Source organism: Paroedura picta, chromosome 12 (assembly GCF_049243985.1).
Source record: "Paroedura picta isolate Pp20150507F chromosome 12, Ppicta_v3.0, whole genome shotgun sequence".
Classification (NCBI taxonomy): Eukaryota; Metazoa; Chordata; class Lepidosauria; order Squamata; family Gekkonidae; genus Paroedura; species Paroedura picta.
In genome coordinates this window covers 5,033,051-5,052,244 of record NC_135380.1, presented here as the reverse complement: position 1 = coordinate 5,052,244, position 19,194 = coordinate 5,033,051, and the positions used below count along the sequence as shown (strand labels likewise).

At 52.1% G+C, this 19,194-nt stretch overlaps 1 protein-coding gene across 5 annotated transcripts in view; it reads right to left on the bottom strand.

Annotated features, from left to right (window-relative positions):
* SORL1 (sortilin related receptor 1) overlaps positions 1-19,194 on the bottom strand; it is an 84,420-nt gene that overhangs the window by 16,779 nt on the left and 48,447 nt on the right. For 4 of the 5 annotated variants that reach the window (XM_077305151.1, XM_077305148.1, XM_077305149.1 and 1 more), the window contains exons 21-39: positions 18,828-18,966; positions 18,319-18,492; positions 16,757-16,870; positions 15,588-15,710; positions 14,574-14,693; positions 12,155-12,280; positions 11,578-11,685; positions 10,830-10,961; positions 10,487-10,618; positions 9,573-9,707; positions 8,905-9,060; positions 7,904-8,053; positions 7,060-7,188; positions 5,105-5,231; positions 4,442-4,611; positions 3,762-3,874; positions 2,988-3,092; positions 1,578-1,650; positions 1,022-1,104 (exon numbers count right to left, since the gene is read on the bottom strand). In XM_077305151.1, coding sequence (XP_077161266.1) covers positions 1,022-1,104; positions 1,578-1,650; positions 2,988-3,092; positions 3,762-3,874; positions 4,442-4,611; positions 5,105-5,231; positions 7,060-7,188; positions 7,904-8,053; positions 8,905-9,060; positions 9,573-9,707; positions 10,487-10,618; positions 10,830-10,961; positions 11,578-11,685; positions 12,155-12,280; positions 14,574-14,693; positions 15,588-15,710; positions 16,757-16,870; positions 18,319-18,492; positions 18,828-18,966 — 2,409 coding nt within the window. The remainder of the gene's footprint in view (positions 1-1,021; positions 1,105-1,577; positions 1,651-2,987; positions 3,093-3,761; positions 3,875-4,441; positions 4,612-5,104; positions 5,232-7,059; positions 7,189-7,903; positions 8,054-8,904; positions 9,061-9,572; positions 9,708-10,486; positions 10,619-10,829; positions 10,962-11,577; positions 11,686-12,154; positions 12,281-14,573; positions 14,694-15,587; positions 15,711-16,756; positions 16,871-18,318; positions 18,493-18,827; positions 18,967-19,194) is intronic. The other variant, XM_077305152.1, reaches the window with a different exon arrangement.

Below are 19,194 nucleotides of genomic sequence, written 5' to 3'. Positions count from 1 at the left end.
GCGCTAAGAGGAAGAAGAGATGAGCTCTGCCCACAGATGTTGTGTGGAGAGAAAGGGCAAAGAAGGAAGGAAGGAAGGAAGGAAGGAAGGAAGGAAGGAAGGAAGGAAGGAAGGAAGGAAGGAAGGAAGGAAGGAAGGAAGGAAGGAAGGAAGGAAGGAAGGAAGGAAAAGGGAGAGGCAGAAATCAAGGGTCAGAACCTCAGTTGAAGAGGGATGTTTTCAGGCAACATCAAGAGAAAAAGGATGGCAAAACACAAGTCAATCACCCGATAAATGTTTAACAAATTAAAAATATATATTTCAAAATTAATTAACTCACACCCATTAGGGAAACTCTCCCAGGACCATCAAGAAACCCCAAGGTTTCACAAAACCCTGGTTGAGGAAGTATGCTCTATGAGCACACATGAGATTTCTAAAGAAAAAACTTTCTAAAAGAAGACATTTGACCAATGGAGCTAAGTAAATAGCAATATTTGGAAATAATAAGTACAAATAAATCATGCATATTCCTGAGACCCCGAATATTCTCAGAGAGGAAACTACCTTGCTCTATATTTATTAATCTGCTTGTTCAAATATTTATATGCAGACTTTCCAGTTGACCCCTAGCAGTCCTCACATTTGCCGTTCACAGGATTCAGCTCAAAGCAATTGCCTGTAAGGTTTTGTTGGAAATTCTAAATGTAAAACATCTCAGAATATAATCGTCTAAACTGGGGACTGCATCTTGTTTAGTTTCCGCACTGGTGGAAAACCTTTCCAATGTTTCAGTTTTATACTGTTGGTCACATTGATATGTTATCATTCTTTGGGAACTGTGATTGATTTGGGTTGTTTCGGAGGGTTAGCTACGTCAGTCTGCAGGACAACGATTAGTTTTGGTGGGGGGTATGAATTTTTGAGAGCTCTTGAAAGCTCACACCTCGAAAGTCTTGTTGGTCTACGGTGCAGCCAGACACAAATCAAAATGCATTTGACTGGGTTTTCCAAGAACACACTGACAAAGATGCCAAGCTACCTGAATATCCGCTTCCATTTTTAGCGTGAAAGTTACGGAATCTTCATTGTAACTCTCGATATGGACCGCGGGTGGTGGGATCACTGAGATGGGAGAAGAAAGAAAGAAAGAAAAAAGGCATCACGCAAATCAGGTTAAATACACTTGAAGCTGCCTTATACTCAGTAAGACTCTTGGTCCATTGAAGTCTATATCGGGGTAGTCAAACTGTGGCCCTCCAGATGTCCATGGACTACAATTCCCATGAGCCCCTGCCAGCATTCGCTGGCAGGGGCTCATGGCAATTGTAGTCCATGGACATCTGGAGGGCCGCAGTTTGACTATCCCTGGTCTATATTGTCTACCCAGACAGGCCTCTGCTCTCCAGGGTCTTTGGTGGAAGTCTCCCACATCACTTGCAGCCAGGTCCTTTCAGCTGGAATTACCAAGGATTGAACTCTGGATCTTCCGCGTGCTCGGCCACCGAGCTGCAGGTCTCATTTGCCTAGATTCACCAGGATTGGGGATTTCTTGCATTGAAGCAACAACGCCGAAAGCAATGAATGACCCGTCTTACCTTTGCCTCGTATGGTTTGTATAGATTTGGAGTCGCTCCAATTTCCCACTCCCCGGCTGGTTACTGCCGCGACCTTTTGAAATTAGCAGAGGAGAAGGGTGTCAAAATGGCTTTGTAAGAAAATGAAAATTAAGTGGGTTTAAAAGGGAAGGAGTCATGCAAAGCGTCATCACTTTACAGGGACAGGCCTCTGGCATACACTGATGCCTGATCCAACTTGGCTTCTCTTATCTTCTTAAACAAGGAAGCTGACGCTTGTGAAATCACCAGGGCAAACTGGCCTTTGAAGCTCGGGGGTGGGGGTGGGACAGGAGGGGGGTCCCAAGCACTTTACTTATGGTTGGAAACCCAAGAAGCAAGTCACCCTGGGAGCACACATTCAGCTGGGCAGCTGACAGGCACTCAGGTCTAAATATGGGCACGCTGTAGACGTTCCAGACAGGCCCAACGTTGGTGCTGCAGAGGGAAAACCTAATGGCCCCATAAGAAACAAGGTGGTCCAAGGCAGTGGTCCCCAACCTTTTTATCACCGGGGACCGGTCAACGCTTGACAATTTTACTGAGGCCCGAACGGGGGGTAGTCTTTTTGCCAAGGGATGTCGCCGCCGCCTGAGTCCCTGCTCCGCTTGCTTTTCCGCCGTCCGCTGGGGGGCTCTGCCAGCAGCAGCTGCGCAGTGCCATGCCAAGGGGGAGCCCCAGCCATGGCGGCCGACGGAGAGCACCAAAGGTGAGCTAGTGGCAGGGCAGCCCCTGAGGCAGCAGCCAGAAAGGAGAACGAGGAGGAGTTGCGGACCGGTACCAGCTGATCCACAGGCCAGCACCGGTCCCCGGACCGGGAGTTGGGGACCACTGCTCCAAGGGAAGGCAGATGGAGGAGTTTTTGCATTGGCCAAAGGCACCAGGCAGGTCTTCCGAAGACAGCTGACCTCTCTCCGGCCAGGATGTGCAAGGGAATGTCCCAGGTAGAAGTGCTGAGAGCTGCTTCCTGTGACCGGCAGACCTGGTGGCCCCAGAGTGGAGTCTGATGTACAAGCAGGGTTGCCATGTCTGGGTTAGGGAATTCCTGGCGATTTGGGTGTGGAGACTAGAGACAGCAGGGATTGGATAGGGCAGGGGTAGTCAAACTGCGGCCCTCCAGATGTCCATGGACTACAATTCCCAGAAGCCCCTGCCAGTGAATGCTGGCAGGGGCTTCTGGGAATTGTAGTCCATGGACATCTGGAGGGCCGCAGTTTGACTACCCCTGGTATAGGGTATAATAATTGGATAGGGCAGGCATGCTCAACCAGGGTTTCATGAAGGGTTTCCCAAATGGATAGGAATTATTTTTTTAATATGTGTTTTTAAAACTTGTTCAATGTTTATTGTGTGCTACATCCACGAGAAAGCAAGCTTGAAAAACATACTCACTCTGAAAGTGTACAGCGTGTTGACCTCCAACCTCTCGATTTCCGAATAGTTGGTAGGGGCTCTCACGGACGACCACTCCTTGGAACCGGCTCTGCTGTACTCCACCTGACGGGGCGGAAAAGGAGGGGCCCAAGCTCACGACTGAAGGCATTAAACAGCCGGGGGTTGTGGAAAGTGTCGTCAGGCTACAACAGGCTTACGGAGACCCCCTAGGCCAGGGATCCTCAACCTGTGGTCCTCCAGATGTTCGTGGACTACAATTCCCATGAGCCCCTGCCAGCAAGGCTGAGGATACCTGCCCTAAGCAAGTGTCACTCAGAGGTAGTTTGCCAGGGCCTGTGCCTCTGCACAGCTACCCTGCGTTTCTTCGTTGGCTTCCCCTCGGAGTACTCCCCAGGGCCCACCCGGCTTAGCTTCCGCGATCTGATGAGATCGGGGTAACGTGGGCCACCTAGCTGCTAAGCCCCTCCAAAGTGGAAAGAGAAGGAGAACTCCTCCAGCCTGTGCTTGGGCCAAGCAAAGGCCCGGCTCTTGGGCACCTACGTAAACAAGCTAAGGAAGATGAAGTACACAGCTGGCTCTCTCAATAAATAATGGACACCATTGGTGGAGGAAGGGGGCTCAACAGTGGGTGGAAGAAACTTGCACTGAGACCAAAAGAGGGGCCCAAGAGCCCACCGCATAACTTGAGGACACGGATCTGTGCTTAGCGGCTACTCTAGCATCGCCCCCTCTGCTTAGGCTGGCCACAGAAAGCGGCTTAGCGACACCTACGATGTATTCTCTTATCAGGCCGTGGGTGTTGGCTGGAGGTGCCCACTGGCAGATCAAGACATCTTCCGCTTCTTTCTTTGGCGACAGTTGAAGGTGCTGGGGAGGATCCGGCACTGGCCAAGAGAGAAAGGGTTTGGGAGAGAGAAGGGGCAAATTAGGCCCAGAGCCTCGCTTGTCAGGATTAGGCAGTGGCTGCACAGGGGATATCTTTACCTTTACCTTTTACAAGCACAGACAGCTTTAAGAGGGCCCTGCATCAACAGAAGGAGCTGAGATGCATCAGATGCATCCAGCTCTTCATTCTGGGGGCTTGGGAGGACACAGGAGGGAGGGCTTCTGGTTCTGGCCCTCTTGTCCACCTTTTTCACTTAGGCTCAAGAAGGATTACACAGGCGGAGTCAATGCAATCAATAGGATGGGATATCCTCAAGAAGAGTTGGGTTTTGTACCCCATTACCCAAAGGAGCTTACAATCACCTTACCTTCTGGGAAGGTGGTATATAAATATAATAAATAAATAAACAAACAAACAGAACTGAAGTATTAACGTGACACATCAAATGATGCAAAATTTCCCTACTGGGATCCTGGTTTCAGCCAGCCGTGCCCAGTAGTAACTCCGGAACATTCTATCCCGTGCAACTCAGCCATCTTTGTTGCAGAAAAGGTTTGTGACTTACGTCCTTCCGGGGTGCGCAGGGTGATGATGTCATTGGTGTTGTACCCCTTGGTGAGACACTGCACCTGCACTTTGACTTGATAGGTGCAGTCCGGTTTCAGGACTCTCAAGACGCTGCTGGTTTTGTTGCTGTGCGTCTCCAGCGACTTCCACACCCCCTCTCCAACCATCCTGGGTTGAGAGATTCAAATAAAAATAAATAAGAACCAGGCTCTGCAGTCTGGACACCCAAGTCCCGCCTGCTCTGTAATCTGCCACCTGCATTTATGGTGCCACGGCTAATAAAACTGACACCTGCCACTCAGCCACAGGCAGCCCCAGGAGTGGTTTAAGGATTTGTGGGGCCTGCAGCACCAGAGCCCGTTTAAAGATTCGCGGAGCCCTAGCTGAGTACGATCGTGGCTGGAGCAGCAAGACTAGGGGCAGAGGGGCTCCCCACAGCGGAAAGGGGGTGTCACTCTGAGTGCTCTTAAGGAGGGAAAAGGGGACAGGCTGTGGCTCTGATCCATGGGGGAAAGGAGCCATCTTATGGGGCTCCTGAAAGCATGGGGCTCGTAGCGCTTGCTACCTGGATAAACCGGCCCTGTTGGATCCTGTTTAGATACCAGACCGGTCCCTGCAGGAATCAGGGCCGCCACCACCGTGCTAAAGCTGGCCAGGGTACCTGTAATGGATGTTGTAGACACAGGATCCAACCGGCATCTTTTTAGGTCGAGTCCAGGTTAGAGTGATATCCCCAGAGAAGTCGGCTGCCCATTGGAGGTTCTGCACTTTATAGACCAAGGTATCGTCTAGGGAACAGAATGCAAAACACGATGAGTTGGGGGAGCAGATTTTTTCGCTTTGGGGACAGTCAAAAGACACGTCGCTTTATTATTCAAAGGAACGGTCACATGGAGTGAAACAGTGGATCTGTGAATGCAGATAAATCACCGGGTACAGGTGAGAGAAGGCAAGTTTGATTACTCAGCCACAGCCTGCATGGAGAAAATTAAGCACGCCAGGGACTGAGGTACACAAATCTTCCCCTCACACGCTACTTTTCCATGAACACGGGGGGGGGGGGGGTTGATGTGGGGAATGGCAGAAGCATGCAAACATGTGTTGTATGATATCGCCGATATGCAGATCAGAGAGGAGTTAGTTTTTTGTACTCCGCTTTTCACTACCCGAAGGTGCCCCAAAGCGGCTTACAAATACCTTTCAAACATCTTTCCCTTCCTCTCCCCACGACAGATACCCTGTGAGGCAAGTGGGTCTGAGAGAGCTCTAGAAGAACTGCTCTGCAAGAGCAGCCCTAAGAGAACTGTGACTGGCCTGAGGTCAGCCAGCTGGCTGCATTAGCTGTATCTAAACCTCAAGGAAGGTGACGAAGTGCCACAAGGGCTATGCATCCCTGCACCCTGAAAAAGCCCCACGTCTCTTTAGAATTCCGGCCAGGACGGCAAGAAGGGGGGTGGTCTGGAGGAGCACAATGTGGGCAGTCTCCCTCAGATCAATATTTAATTAAAGAACTGCAAACTGATGGATGCTCTGCAGCCTCTGGGCTTGAGAAGCAAATGGCTGACTCCCAAGGCGCCCAGGGGAGGAGCGATCGATCGATGGCTATTAGCGTTGTCATTATCTAAGCCGGAATGAATCAAGGGCCGGGAATTTCGCTGACAAAACAGCATTTGGTCTGTGCGGGCGATCCAGGGAGGAGGGGAGGAAGATAAAGTTGGAGAAATGGTGTCCAAACACATCCCTCTGAGAGGCCCATAACTCACTGTGCAATCCTTGAATGGAGGGGACGGGGGACCCAATGCAGCTCCCCTGCAACGTGTCACTGCGGGGATCTGGAGAAAAGTGCCAGTTCTGCTGCTTACCTGGGACTACGTATGCAGGGCAGCTGAAAAGCACTTACGTGGGGGGTCACGTGCTGTGGAAGCCCCCTTCGGGAACATTTCTTTGACCCTGTTCTTCAGACTCTCCTTTGTGTATATCTAATCAGGCTGGTTACTTCTTGCTCTCTCCCTCTGCATCCTGGCTCCCACTGGCTTTTCTTGATCACAACCCCCCCCCCTGCCCCTCAACTTCTGACCTGGATATAAGGGTTCACGAGTCTTTGTTCCTATTTGAACCTGATGAAGCGAGCCTTAACTTATGGACAGGGGTAGTCAAACTGCGGCCCTCCAGATGTCCATGGACTACAATTCCCATGAGCCCCTGCCAGCGAATGCTGGCAGGGGCTCATGGGAATTGTAGTCCATGGACATCTGGAGGGCCGCAGTTTGACTACCTCCTGCTTATGGAAGTTAATGCCCTGGGAAAAAAGTTTACGTTGCTAGTGGGCTTGAATTTTGCACAACTGCTACAGGCTAACCCAGCCTGTAGCACACCTGAAACTCAATAGGGGAAGAAAAACATGGCATGAGATGAAACGGACTGGAGAGGCGGGATATACCTTTTCACAGAAATGTGAACAGGAAACGTTAAAACTACTAGATGAAGAAACAAGATCCTCCGAGCGTGGAAGAAAACAGGCATTTATGGATGCCGATTCTCTGCCCACAAGGAATACAACCGCACCTGAACGCAGAAGATGATACGGAGAGATCCTGCGGCCGCACACTGACTCACCGGTACAGTTTCTTTCGTCGCTGCTGTCTGAGCAATCCAGGAATCCATCACACCGCTCTGCCACCTTGAAGCAAGACTCCCCGTCTTCGCATTTAAGCCCACTAGGGCAGGTCAAGGTACTGTGCGTAGCTGGAGGACAATGAGGAAACACAGTGCTTCCTGATACTGTCACCCTGCTGGTCCCTCCAACCCCAGCAGTCCCCCAAGAAGAAGAAGAAGAAGAAGAAGAAGAAGAAGAAGAAGAAGAAGAAGAAGAAGAAGAAGAAGAAGAAGAAGAAGAAGAAGAAGAAGAGTTGGTACTTATATGCCGCTTTTCTCTACCCGAACGAGGCTCAAAGCGGCTTACAGTCGCCTTCCCTTTCCTCTCCCCACAACAGACACCCTGTGAGGGAGGTGAGGCTGAGAGAGCCCTGAGATTACTGAAGAAGAAGAAGAAGAGTTGGTACTTATATGCCGCTTTTCTCTACCCGAACGAGGCTCAAAGCGGCTTACAGTCGCCTTCCCTTTCCTCACCCCACAGCAGACACCCTGTGAGGTGGGTGAGGCTGAGAGAGCCCTGATATCAGCAGCTCTCTATTTCTCCGGCAGAGGTCTTCTCCATCACCTACAGCTCTGAGATGCTGGGGATTGAACCTGGGACTTGCTGCGTGTAAAGCAGACCCAATGAGCCGCAGCCCCTCCCCCAAAGGGGACAATTGTATCAACTGCCGCTTAAGAGACCTGCAAATGACTACAGGAAGGCGTGAACAGCCAGAGAAATAACGTGACGGGGGACACCTCTTGCGGGGTCTTGCTCGCTTATCCGATAAACCGGACAGGCCCAGCTGCCTGGAGTTCCACTTACGGCAGTTCTGTTCGTCCGTGCCGTCCTGGCAGTCTCGCGAGCCATCGCAGCGCTTCCAGTTGGGGACGCACTTCTTCATCTGCTGGCATTCGAACTCAAAGCGGCTGCAGCGGCCGACGGAGCTGGCCGACGTCGAGGAAGTGCCGGCTGCTGGGCGACGGGAAGGAAGAGCCGTTACACGAGGATCCGTTGTGGGGGGCAAAGCTGGACGGGCAGCGTTTGCACGGAGCTGTACCCTGGCCCCCTTTCCTACAAATTTCGCCGGCCCGGAATCTCCTCCGTGGCTTTGCGTGCCACCAGAGGGCAGCCTCGGCCCGACGAAGGGAGGAAGGCGCCAAAATTGAAGCAAGCCTCCCTCCAGCCTTTCCGGCTCATTCGCTTTAGAAGGCTGCAGCCCAGAACAGCTTCTGATCTGCTGCATTAGCCCAACCGAACCCAGTAGTTTGATTCAGATAACATATGAAACCCGGGGTTTAAGCAGACAGTCTAAAATTAGCGTGACCATCTGAATGCAGGCCATGGCACCAACGAGGGTGAACTAAGGGGGTCCAGGAAACCAGGAAACTTGAAGACGTGGCCAAAGTACGTTAACCACCCGCAGCCTTAGTTACGGCTTTGCCTCATGCACAAATACGGACGTGCCTTTTTGTTCTCAGATGTCACTCTCATCTGGCTACGGAGATGCTGGCTGAGAACAGCGCCCTGCTTCCAAAATTTGAGGGAAGCCAAGATTTGAGGAGTTGCTCTCTTTCTGTATTTTGGAAACCAAGATCGAATCTTCCCATAGTGGAACCCCAGAGAGGCTTCCGATCAACCCCACGGCTCCCCAGCATCCCTACCCAAAGTCACCTCCACTACTTAGCCGCAAAGCTCTGACGTCTCCCTGTACCTTACATGGGCTTCCAGGCCAGTGTGCAACAGAAGCCCCCTGGGGCACACCACCCAACGCACAGACAGAGCATTACAGAGAATCCCACCCGGAGTGAGAGGCGTGGTCTTACCAGCGGTGGGGCAGGCTTCCTCATCAGAGCCGTCCACGCAGTCTCGGTACCCGTCGCAAGCCCAGCTGTTCATGATGCACGCCCCGCTGTTACAGCGGAAGTGGTTGGGCGAACACGTGGCAGGTGCCGCCGTCGTGACGGGGACGATTTCGGAACCTGGGATGAAACCAACGATGTAGGGAGGCGTTAAGAAGGGTCTGACCGGCATGGTGCAGGCTAGTCACATCTTGGAAGTAAAACTAGGTTGGCCTGGGTGACTATTTATTGGCATTTATTATCGTACAGTGTAGAGCCCAGCTGGGAGATCCGAGGATCGTCTGGCACCAGGCAAGGGATGTTCAAAGGCGGTTTGCCGTTTCTGGCCTCTGCATCATGACCCCTAGAGTTCCCTGGAGGATCCACCACCCAAATCACAGCCCTGATAAAGCTGTTCTGACTGAGCAATAATCTCAGGGCTCTCTCAGCCTCCCCTCCTTCACAGGGGAGAGGAAAGGAAGGTGACTGTAAGCCACTTTGAGACTCCTTTGGGTAGAGAAAAGTGGCATATAAGAACCAACTCTTCTTCAAATCCTTGGAGGTCTCCCACCCAAATTCTAGCAGAATGGATGGGAGAAAAGTGTCCTTCCCTGTTCCAGGGTCCCAAGCGGGCGAGGCTCGCTGGCTCTTACCTCCGCACTCCTTCTCATCGGACCAGTCCCCACAGTCGTTTTCCTCGTCGCACCTCCACCTGTTTGGGATGCAGTGGCCGTTCTCACACTGGAACTGATAGTACCGAGAGCAGTTGGGGGCTTCGGTCGGGTTCTCTAGCAAGGGAAAGGGGTGCGGGTTAGGTCCAACCTCCTAAGCACATGGCAGGGGGGATGAGTCGCGGTGGCTGATTGCTCTGTCGCCCGGGTAGTATCCTGTGAGACATAGAACTAGAAGGGAGCCTGGGGGTCATCTAGTCCAACCCCCTGTACGACGTGGGGAATCCACGGTTTGCCCCTCCCTGGCAGAAGGAAGACATGACATCACAGAGACCAGCATTCCCCCCACCCCAGCACACATCTTGACCTCCTTCCTCACCCCTCCTGTAGTGGGGATCGGGGGGGGGGGGGGAGGTTCCCGCTATGTTCCATGATTTCATGTCTTTTAATTGGGAGTTTAATGGGTTTTTATTGGACAGTGTAACCTGAGTAGTAAACTGAATAGTAGTAGTAGTAGTAGTAGTAGTAGTAGTAGTAGTAGTAGTAGTAGTAGTAGTAGTAGTAGTAGTAGTAGTAGTAGTAGTAGTAGTAGTAGTAGTAGTAATAATAATATGTTGTAAGCCTGAGATGAGCCCTTTTTTTATTACGAGGTGCATCAGAGAGGCCAAAGGACCCTGAAATGGAAAGGCCAGGCGAGCCACCTTCTCCCTCTCTTTCTTAGAGGCCTCCCGGTCCATACGAGTGTCCGGCCAGGAAGCCTGTCCGATGCCTTCATGCCTGGCATTCGGAGGAGGAGTCCCGCTCCAAATCTCGCACAGTTGCAGCTGCAAAACCCCCCAGCAGAGCGAGTGGGGAAACGGTGGGCCGTCTGGCCGAAGAAGGGGCTTCCCACTCACCACAGTTGGCCTCGTCCGAGTAGTCCCCGCAGTCGTCCATGCCGTCGCATTTCCACACCAGGCTGACGCACATGCCGTTCTGGCACTGGAAGCTGAAGTGGTCGCAGGTTTGGTGGAACTCTGGGTCTTGGGCTGCAAGGGACACGGGACCCGCTTTCAAAACAAAACCCAACACACCACAGCCACGCGAGGGCCTCGCTCAAGAGCCGTTTCGCCTTCCCCGCACAGCCCTGAGTGTCCGTCCAGGGACTACGAGCCTGAACCGGAGCTCCTGGGGATCGGACCAAGGACTTTCTGCAGCCCCAGCAGGAGTTCTACCGCTCAGGCCCTCCTCTGTACTAACCACAGCCAGCATACGCAGGGTCTTCATCGGAGCCGTCCTGGCAGTGTCTGGTGCCGTCGCATACCATGGAGCGCAGCAAGCACTGCTTCCGGTTCTTGCACACAAAATCCATGTAGCGAGTGCAGAGGGGCTCTGCAGGGAGGTGAACAAAGAGAAGGTGAAAGAGGACAATTGTCAGAACACGAGAGAGAAGCCATGCTGGATCAGGCCAGTGACCCATTCAGTCTGGCACTGTGTCACACACTGTTGTCCCCACAAGGACCAAGAATACAAAGCATCACTTCAGAGACATAAGAATATAAGGGAAGCCTTGTTGGATGAGGCCAATGGCCCATCCTGTTCAACACTCTGGGTCACACAGTGGCCAAAGTCCAGGTGCCATCAGGAGGTCCACCAGCCAGGCCAGAACTCCAGAAGCCTTCCCACTGTGGCCTCCCCAAACACCAAGAATACAGGGTATCACAGCTCCAAACTTAAGAACATAAGAGAAGCCATGTTGGATCAGGCCAATGGCCCACATAGTCCAACACTCTGCAAGACACAGTGGCCAAAGCCCAGGGGCCATCAGGTGGTCCACCAGGAAGGCCAGAACTCCCAGTCTTCCCACTGTTGCCCCCCAAAGCACCAAGAATTCTGATTATATTCTGATAATTCAGGTGGATCCAAGTAGGATGATGAAGATCTGGATGAACAGTTTCGCACTGATTGCCCTGTCCCACCACGGACGCGCGTCACCAGGGGGACCTACCGCAATGCTGTTCGTCAGAGCCGTCTGCGCAGTCCCGCACCCCGTTGCAGCGCTTGCTGGAAGGAACGCAACTTCCGTTTGGACACTGGAAGCCGTTGCACTTTTTCTCTGCAATTTGTTTTGAGTTTAAGAACAGCAAGAAGACTATTAGCAATGTGAGCCGTTCAACGCCTCAAGACGCCTGCCTGGACGCTAAGTGTTCCTCTGGGGCCAGGCGTGGCGGAAAACGCGTGGGCCAATTTAAGAACTGAACCGAAACAAGAGGCAATGGGGATGCTCTGGCAGCAAGAGACAAATTCCTGGACTCTTTATTGGCCTTGTCTGGAATCCTGGGACAACGAATTACACAGAAGAGGGGTAAATCTGGCATTTGGGACTCCTGTCCTTCTAGGCCCCAGACAAAGTTCCAGGGAAAAAGGGGAAGGGAGGAAATTAAAGGGCAACAAAGATTTTTAAAAGGACGACCAATTAGCATTTCCTTGGCTGCAGGACGGAGTCACAGGGAGTTAACTGGCCTGGGAGGGAGGGGGGGTCCGTTTTAGCCCTTCCACACCCACCCGTCAACGTTTTGCCGTACCACAGATGGTCGGGTCCTCGTCGGATCCGTCTTGGCAGTCGGCGTCGCCGTCACAAACCCACCTCTGTGGGATGCAGTGCCCATTGTGGCACTGGAAACTGGAGGCTTCACAGGTGTGGTCCACTGCTGGAAGCAAAAACATCCGAAAGGCCGATGAGAAACAAGAGGGAGAAGACACCGCTGGTCAGCAAAGGAGACACGGAACAGGGTCAGGTGGAAAGCAAGAGATAGGGGAGCTAGGGGGGCAGGGAGGTACCAGTCGCGGGGAGGAGGGGCAGCTGAAATGGTGGATTACAAGCCCTGCCAAGTAGCTGAGAGAGAGTCTACAAGGAGTCAGGGCCATGGCTCTGTGCTACTGTATCTGCTTTGCATGGAGAAGGTCCCAGGTTCAATCCCAGGATCTCCAGGTTAAAGGACAGGGCTCTCAGCTTGAGACTGTGGAGAGCAGCTGCCAGCCTGAGTAGACAATACTGAGGGGATGAATCAGACCATCAGCCTTGTGTGGTGTAAAGCAAAGCTCAACTGATTCCAGACTCCAGGGCACTGCCTCAACGAGGAAGAGCATCAGAGAACTTGTGTTTTCAGCGGTCATTTGTTCTAAATGGCTCCTGAGGAGTCTCAGGAGAAGCTCACGGATGATGAGACTAGCTTTTTGCTGTGGCAGCCACCAAGTTAACTCCATTTTTCTGTAGTTAGCAACACTTTTGTTACAGCTTTGTAAAAACGCAATAGCGGGTGATACGGTTCAAGGGGGGTGGCAGGTGACAGTGGGTGAGCGATAGGGTTGTGAGTGTCCTGCATTGTGCAGGGGGTTGGACTAGATGACCCAGAAGGCCCCTTCCAACTCTAGGATTCTATGAGTGCCAAAAGAGACCCGAGGAATGCCTGCCAAGTTGGTGGGGGCATGCAGCCCTCTCATTCTTTCTAAAAATTGGCACTCCTTCCACGCAGGCCAAGCCCATTCAGCTTAAGTGGATTGCACGCTCCTTGCAGCTGACAAGCTGGTGATGCGCTCAGCCGCTGCTCTGAGTTGCAACACTCTTTTGGGCAGTAATATTCTATTAAGGATTCACTGTGAAATGGAATTATTTTTGATAAGAGGCATAAACGCAGCCAGCAGAGCTGGCAGATTAATGGTTGCCGTCACGGCGTGAAGACGCCCCCAACCTGATGTGGCCTTCTGCCATCTCGTGGGATGCTCTGTAAGCCAGGGGTAGTCAACCTGTGGTCCTCCAGATGTTCGTGGACTACAATTCCCATGAGCACCTGCCAGCATTTGCTGGCAGGGGCTCATGGGGATTGTAGCCCATGAACATCTGGAGGACCATAGGTTGACTACCCCTGCTGTAAGCGACAGGACGGGTGGGGCCCAGGCATACCCCCTTCCCACTTCCCTGGATCAAAGGACACATTTCACCACTCCAACTGGCTTCTGAGAACCTCCTTTTATTATTCGGCCACCTCCTCAGTCAACCCTGCCTCCTCTCTCTTTTCCCAGCCTCCCAGGGATAAACAAATTTTTAAAAAGTTAATAAAAACCTCAACAGGGGGATTTTGTCCGGAGGATGCCTGTCCTGCAATCACGAATTCTGGGCAACTCACAGGAAAGAGATTCCACTGCTATGTGTGAAACTCCTAAATACACTGGCAGAATATCAACTATCACACCTTGATGTGTGTTAAGCACTTGAATGCAAATGTGATCAACTCCCCCACCCACAAAAAAACACAACTTAGCCAGACAATAAAGCAACTTCAAAGGGAAAAGCTTTGGTTGAACAGCAAACAACATTCTAAAGAATACCTTCCCTCCTTTCCTCTCCCCTCAACAGACACCTTGTGAGGTAGGTGAGGCTGAGAGAGCTCTGAGAGAACTGTGACTGGCCCAAGGTCACCCAGCAGGCCTCATGTGCTTCAAAGAGGTTTACAATCGCTTACTCTTCACTTCCCACTTCAAACAGCCTGTGAAGTGAGGCTGAGGGAGTTCTGAGAGAACTGTGACTGGCTCAAGGTTATCGAGTAGGCCTCATCTGTCTCAAAGACCCTTATAATCACCTACCCTTCCTTTTTCCCACAACACACATCCTGTGAGGTAGGTGGGGCTGAGAGAGCTCTGAGAGAAAGGTGACTGGCCCAAGGCCACCCAGCTGGCTGCATGCGGAGGATTGGGGAATCACACCCAGCTCTCCAGATTAGAGGTCACCGCTTTTAACCACTACACTAAGCTGGACTTGGATCTAGGAAACCTAGGTTCGAATCCCCCCTATGCCAGGGAAGCTTGCTGGGTGACCTATGGCCAATCAAACACACACACTGAGATTACCCTACCTTACAGGGTTGTTGTCAGGATTAAAAATTGGAAGAGAGAACCATTTTAGAAACTGTTTTGGGGAGAAAAGGTAGGGTGTAAAGGACTCACTGGTGCAGTTGGCTTCATCAGACCAGTCCCGGCAATCATTGTCGCCGTCACAATTCCAAGAAAGGCGGATGCACATCCCGGACTTGCAGCTGAATTCGTCGTTCCGGCACTGGTGGGCTTCTGCAAGCACAAGGAAAGAGAGCCAGACGTTCCACAACTCTCCGTGGGCTGACCTTTCCCCCTCCTGCCCAACCAAAAATTAATGCCTCTTGCAGCAGCCATTGTGTGGCTGGCTCCGCCTCCTGCAGCAGCCATTGTTTAGCTGGCTCCGCCTCCTGCAGCAGCCATTGTGTTCTACCCATTTTGCGACTGGGCCCACCCCAATGGTTCCAAAGGCTCACGAAGGTTGGGGACCCTCCTGGTTTGAAACCTCCTCTTTGGGCACTCAGAGACCTTTTCTGGTTGGTTGTGCCAGATCTGTGCACCAGAGCTTCTAGGTCCTTAAGCAGAACATGGCCTCCTTGAAGCAGGAAGCCCTACAACCCTGCTTCCTCGTGGTTCCCATTTTGCTCGCTTCATATGCTTCCACTTTAATATCAAAACACAGAGTGGAGAGTGTCAAGAAATTGCATCACCAATGATGCAAGCATGGCCAATCAGATGTACAAGCATTCCTCATTTCCTGGGGAGAAGCCATGACTCAACAGTTCAGTATATCTGCTTGGCTTGCTGGAGGCCCTAGCTGGAATCCCTGGGCCCTCCCAGGTTGAACCCCAACATCTCCCAGGTTGAATCCCTGACACCTCCCGGATTCAATCTCCGGCCCCTCCCAGGCTCAATCCCTGGCACCTTCCAGGTTGAATCCCTGGCACCAGGGAGCAACAGGGGATGCCGAAGCCCATCTGCCAGAGCCCATGGCCATTCTGAACAGACAATACTGATCCTGATGGGCCACGGGACAAATTCGGTGTCAGTCAGTGCTGCGTGCATTTGCGCGGGAGCCTGGCATGGACACGTGCACGGAATTCAGCACGTGTGAAGAGCCCCCGAGAACAACTCTGAGTCCACGCTTACCGCAATGATTCTCGTCGCTGTTGTCACCGCAATCGTCCTCCAGGTCACACTTATAGGACAGCGGGACGCAAGTCCCCGAGCCGTGGCAGCGGAACTGAGTGTCGGCATCACACACGGTGGTCGCTATCGCAGGGGGAGGAAGCAGAGTGATTTCTTTCGTGCTGTAATCTTCTAATCCTGAGACACCAGCAGGCTCGTTTCAAATAAACCCACAGAGGAGGTGTGCAACACGTTTCCTGATCCGGCATGCCAGGAAAGCTGCTTCTGGATCAGGACTTGAGGGCACCGTTATCTGCAGCCTGTCGTTGACCAGCTCCTCCCCCTCCCGAAATGGCCAATGATGGGCCTGGAGGGGATGGGAAAAGGAGGGGCCCCGGGCAGGTGTGTACTCAGCTCTGCTTCCCAACTATGTTCTTTGCCACTCCTGGGGTTTCTCTAAGCCTGAAGAATATTTGAGGGGTTTCTCAGTGGTAAAGAAAATTGAGAAAGGATGCCATAGGGCAGTAGTTCTCAACCTTCCTAATGCCGCAACCCTTTAATACAGTTCCTCCTGTTGTGATGTCCCCCCAACCATAACATTATGCAGGTGTTCTTTCACAGAAATTAAAGCAAAACTGACCAATGGCGTGAAGATCCATGGTTCATGATTGTATATAAACTGATTTTTTTCTCAGGGCTTCTCAGTTTTGCCTCTTGTCCCACCATGCCAATCTCGCTCTTTTCCACAGCTCCAGACAGACGAACGCTCTATCTCGATCTACCCCGCAAGGCTGTTGTGTGGATGGCGTCCTCCCCCCCCCCCCCCCGGGCCAAGCTGCTTGCTCTGCTGCGACCACAGTGAAAGGGTCGTTCGACCCCAAAAAGGGGTCCCGACACCCAGGTTGAGAACCACTGCCATAGGGTATTATTCCATTGTCAAACCTCACAAGCTAATTTCTTGTGAAACGTCCTGCTCAGCCCATTCCTCATCCCTATCAGAACCACCAAACCAAGGTAAAAGGCGCGCAACTTAATATATGTGCCTTTCTCTGCTTCCACATCCCTGCCACATGTCTCTGTTGGGAATTCAGACTGTATGCTCCTCGGGGCAGGGGACCTCTCTGCTTGGCGGGTATCCCTCCCTGCTGTGCCCGCGGACAGGGCTAGGGTAAAACAACCCGCTAACGTACGGCAGTTCTTCTCGTCGCTCATGTCCCCGCAATCGTTGTCGTTGTCGCACTGCCAAATGCTGCTGATGCAGTTCCCGTTCGAGCATCTGTACTGGTTGGAGAGACAGGTGTTTTCTGGGATGCGGCAGCCAGGAAGGTGCAGATGAGCGAGAATCCGGGCACAGAGCAAAAGGAGAATTTTAAAGAGGGTACCGGTCAGGGCTCAAGGCAACAGGGCACAACTGACTACCTAGATCCAAGTCTATGCCAGTTTCTGAGACCCTGCCATGCTTTTTCACGTCTAAGAAAAAGGATCCAAGAAAGAAGTACGGAGGCAGGACTTGGGGGAAGCCTCCAGGGATGACGGCAACATATGGGGCTGCTGCCTAGGCCCAAAACCCCCGGTGGAGACTGCTGCTGTCCCCACCCACACCACTCTCCTGCCAGACCTCTGCACCCATTCCCCCCACTGCCCACTAACAAACTGCTTTCTGGGCCAAAATCTGCCTCTCAAGCCTTGAAAAGGACCAACTTTATCCCTATCTTAGGTGGTGTCCTCCAAGGGTCCCCCAGTGCAGGGGTAATCAACCTGTGGTCCTCCAGATGTCCATGGACTACAATGCCCATGTCCATGGACATCTGGAGGACCACAGGTTGACTACCCCTTCCCCAGGGGTCCCTTTTGGTATAAATCAGAAAGCATAATGTCTACCCAACACATTTGTAACCATCTTGAAAACAGATTTAACCACCATGGCTTCCGTTCAAGGGAACCTTCATGTTCAGAGACGGTCAATCTCAGTCTCTGAATCCTGGCACCAGGAGGCGACACTGGGGAAGGCAGTCCTGTTGCTGGACCTCCAGAGGAATTGGTTGGCCACTGTGTGAGACAGGATGCTGGACTGGAAGGACCACTGGTCTAATCCAACAGGGCTCTTCTTATACTCTTATAAAGGCGTCGGCCTCTCTGCCCTGTTGCTGGCCCTCCAGAGGAACTGGCTGGCCCCTGGGTGAGACGGGAGGCTGGACTAGATGGACCCTCACTGGTCTGATCCAGCAGGGCTCTTCTGATGTTAACTGTGGGATTGGTAGGCTGCAGTATGTTAGGATCACCAAACCGTCCCATGTAATTTCCCGCACTGGTAGAGGAAGGATTATTACACAGCTTAAGGCTATAACGTAACTTTTTCATCCAAAGAGTAATTACATGTGGAATTCACTGCTGCAGGAAACGGTGGCAGCTACAAGCAGACAGTTTGAAGAGGGGCCTGGATAAATATCTGAAGCAGAGGTCCATCAGCTTTTAGCCAAAAGGTATAGATGGGGCAGTGATGCAATGTATTTCTTGGTGCTTGGGGGGGGGGGGGGAAGAGTGGGAGGGCTTCTGGAATTCTGGCCCTGCTGGGGGACCTCCTGATGGCCCCTGGGCTTTGGCTACTGCTTGACCCAGAGTGTTGGACTGGTTAGGCCACTGGCCTGATCCAACATGGCTTCGCTTATGTTCTTATAGCTGTGCCTTGAGTGTGGAGAGATTAAACGTGGAGCCCCAGGCCAACCCCTGAATGCAGCTGTGTGTTCCTTACCTTCCTTTATGCAGGTGTTGTTTTTCAAGAGGTACCCAGGTGGGCAATCACACTTCATCTCCCCGGAGGAGAGCAGGTGGCCGGATACTCCCTCGGGACATTTACAGCTTCGGCTGTTGTTGGATTTCGGGAGGCACAACAGGCTGCAGGGCTTGTCACTGCAGGCGTTCTGCCCTGTCAAGAGAAGGGGCCGGAATGGTAAATGCCGGGGAACAAGGTGCAACTTCCGGTTGAGTGGTACAGCATTTGCTTTGCAAACGGAAGGTCCCTGGTTCAATCCCTGCTGGTTCCAGTAAAAAGGATCAGGAGTAGGTGAGGGGCAAGACCTGAGACCCCGGAGAGCCACTGATCTTTGAGTACCAACTTAGCGTTCGCTGGCATGGGCTCGTGGGAATTGTAGTCCATGGACATCTGGAGGGCCGCAGTTTGACTACTCCTGTTCTAAGGAGTTACCAAAATACAAACAAATCAAACGAATCAGAAGGCACTGAACACGCTCCCAGGAATACCTGCCGTCTTTCCTCGGTAGAAGATTTTCATATCCATCACGCCAGTGAGGTGGCCAACCAAAATCTCCATTCTGGATCCACTGTATTTGGACGCTCTGAAGATGCTCAGCTGAGACCAGTCATTCCAGTAGATTTCATTCTGAAAAGCAGACCTCTTTTAGCAGTAACATTTGGTGGAGATTTCAAATATAGATAATGCATGTATTAAAGTTAATGTTGTTATGAGATATGATGATCACTAACTGGCTCGGGAGCCAAAATTCGACATCTTATGCACTTTGTCTCATAAAAAATCTTACAATTCTGCCCGTCAGGTCGCTATTATTTGTCCCATTTTGCACCCTGGCACGGAGGCTGAGAACTGCAG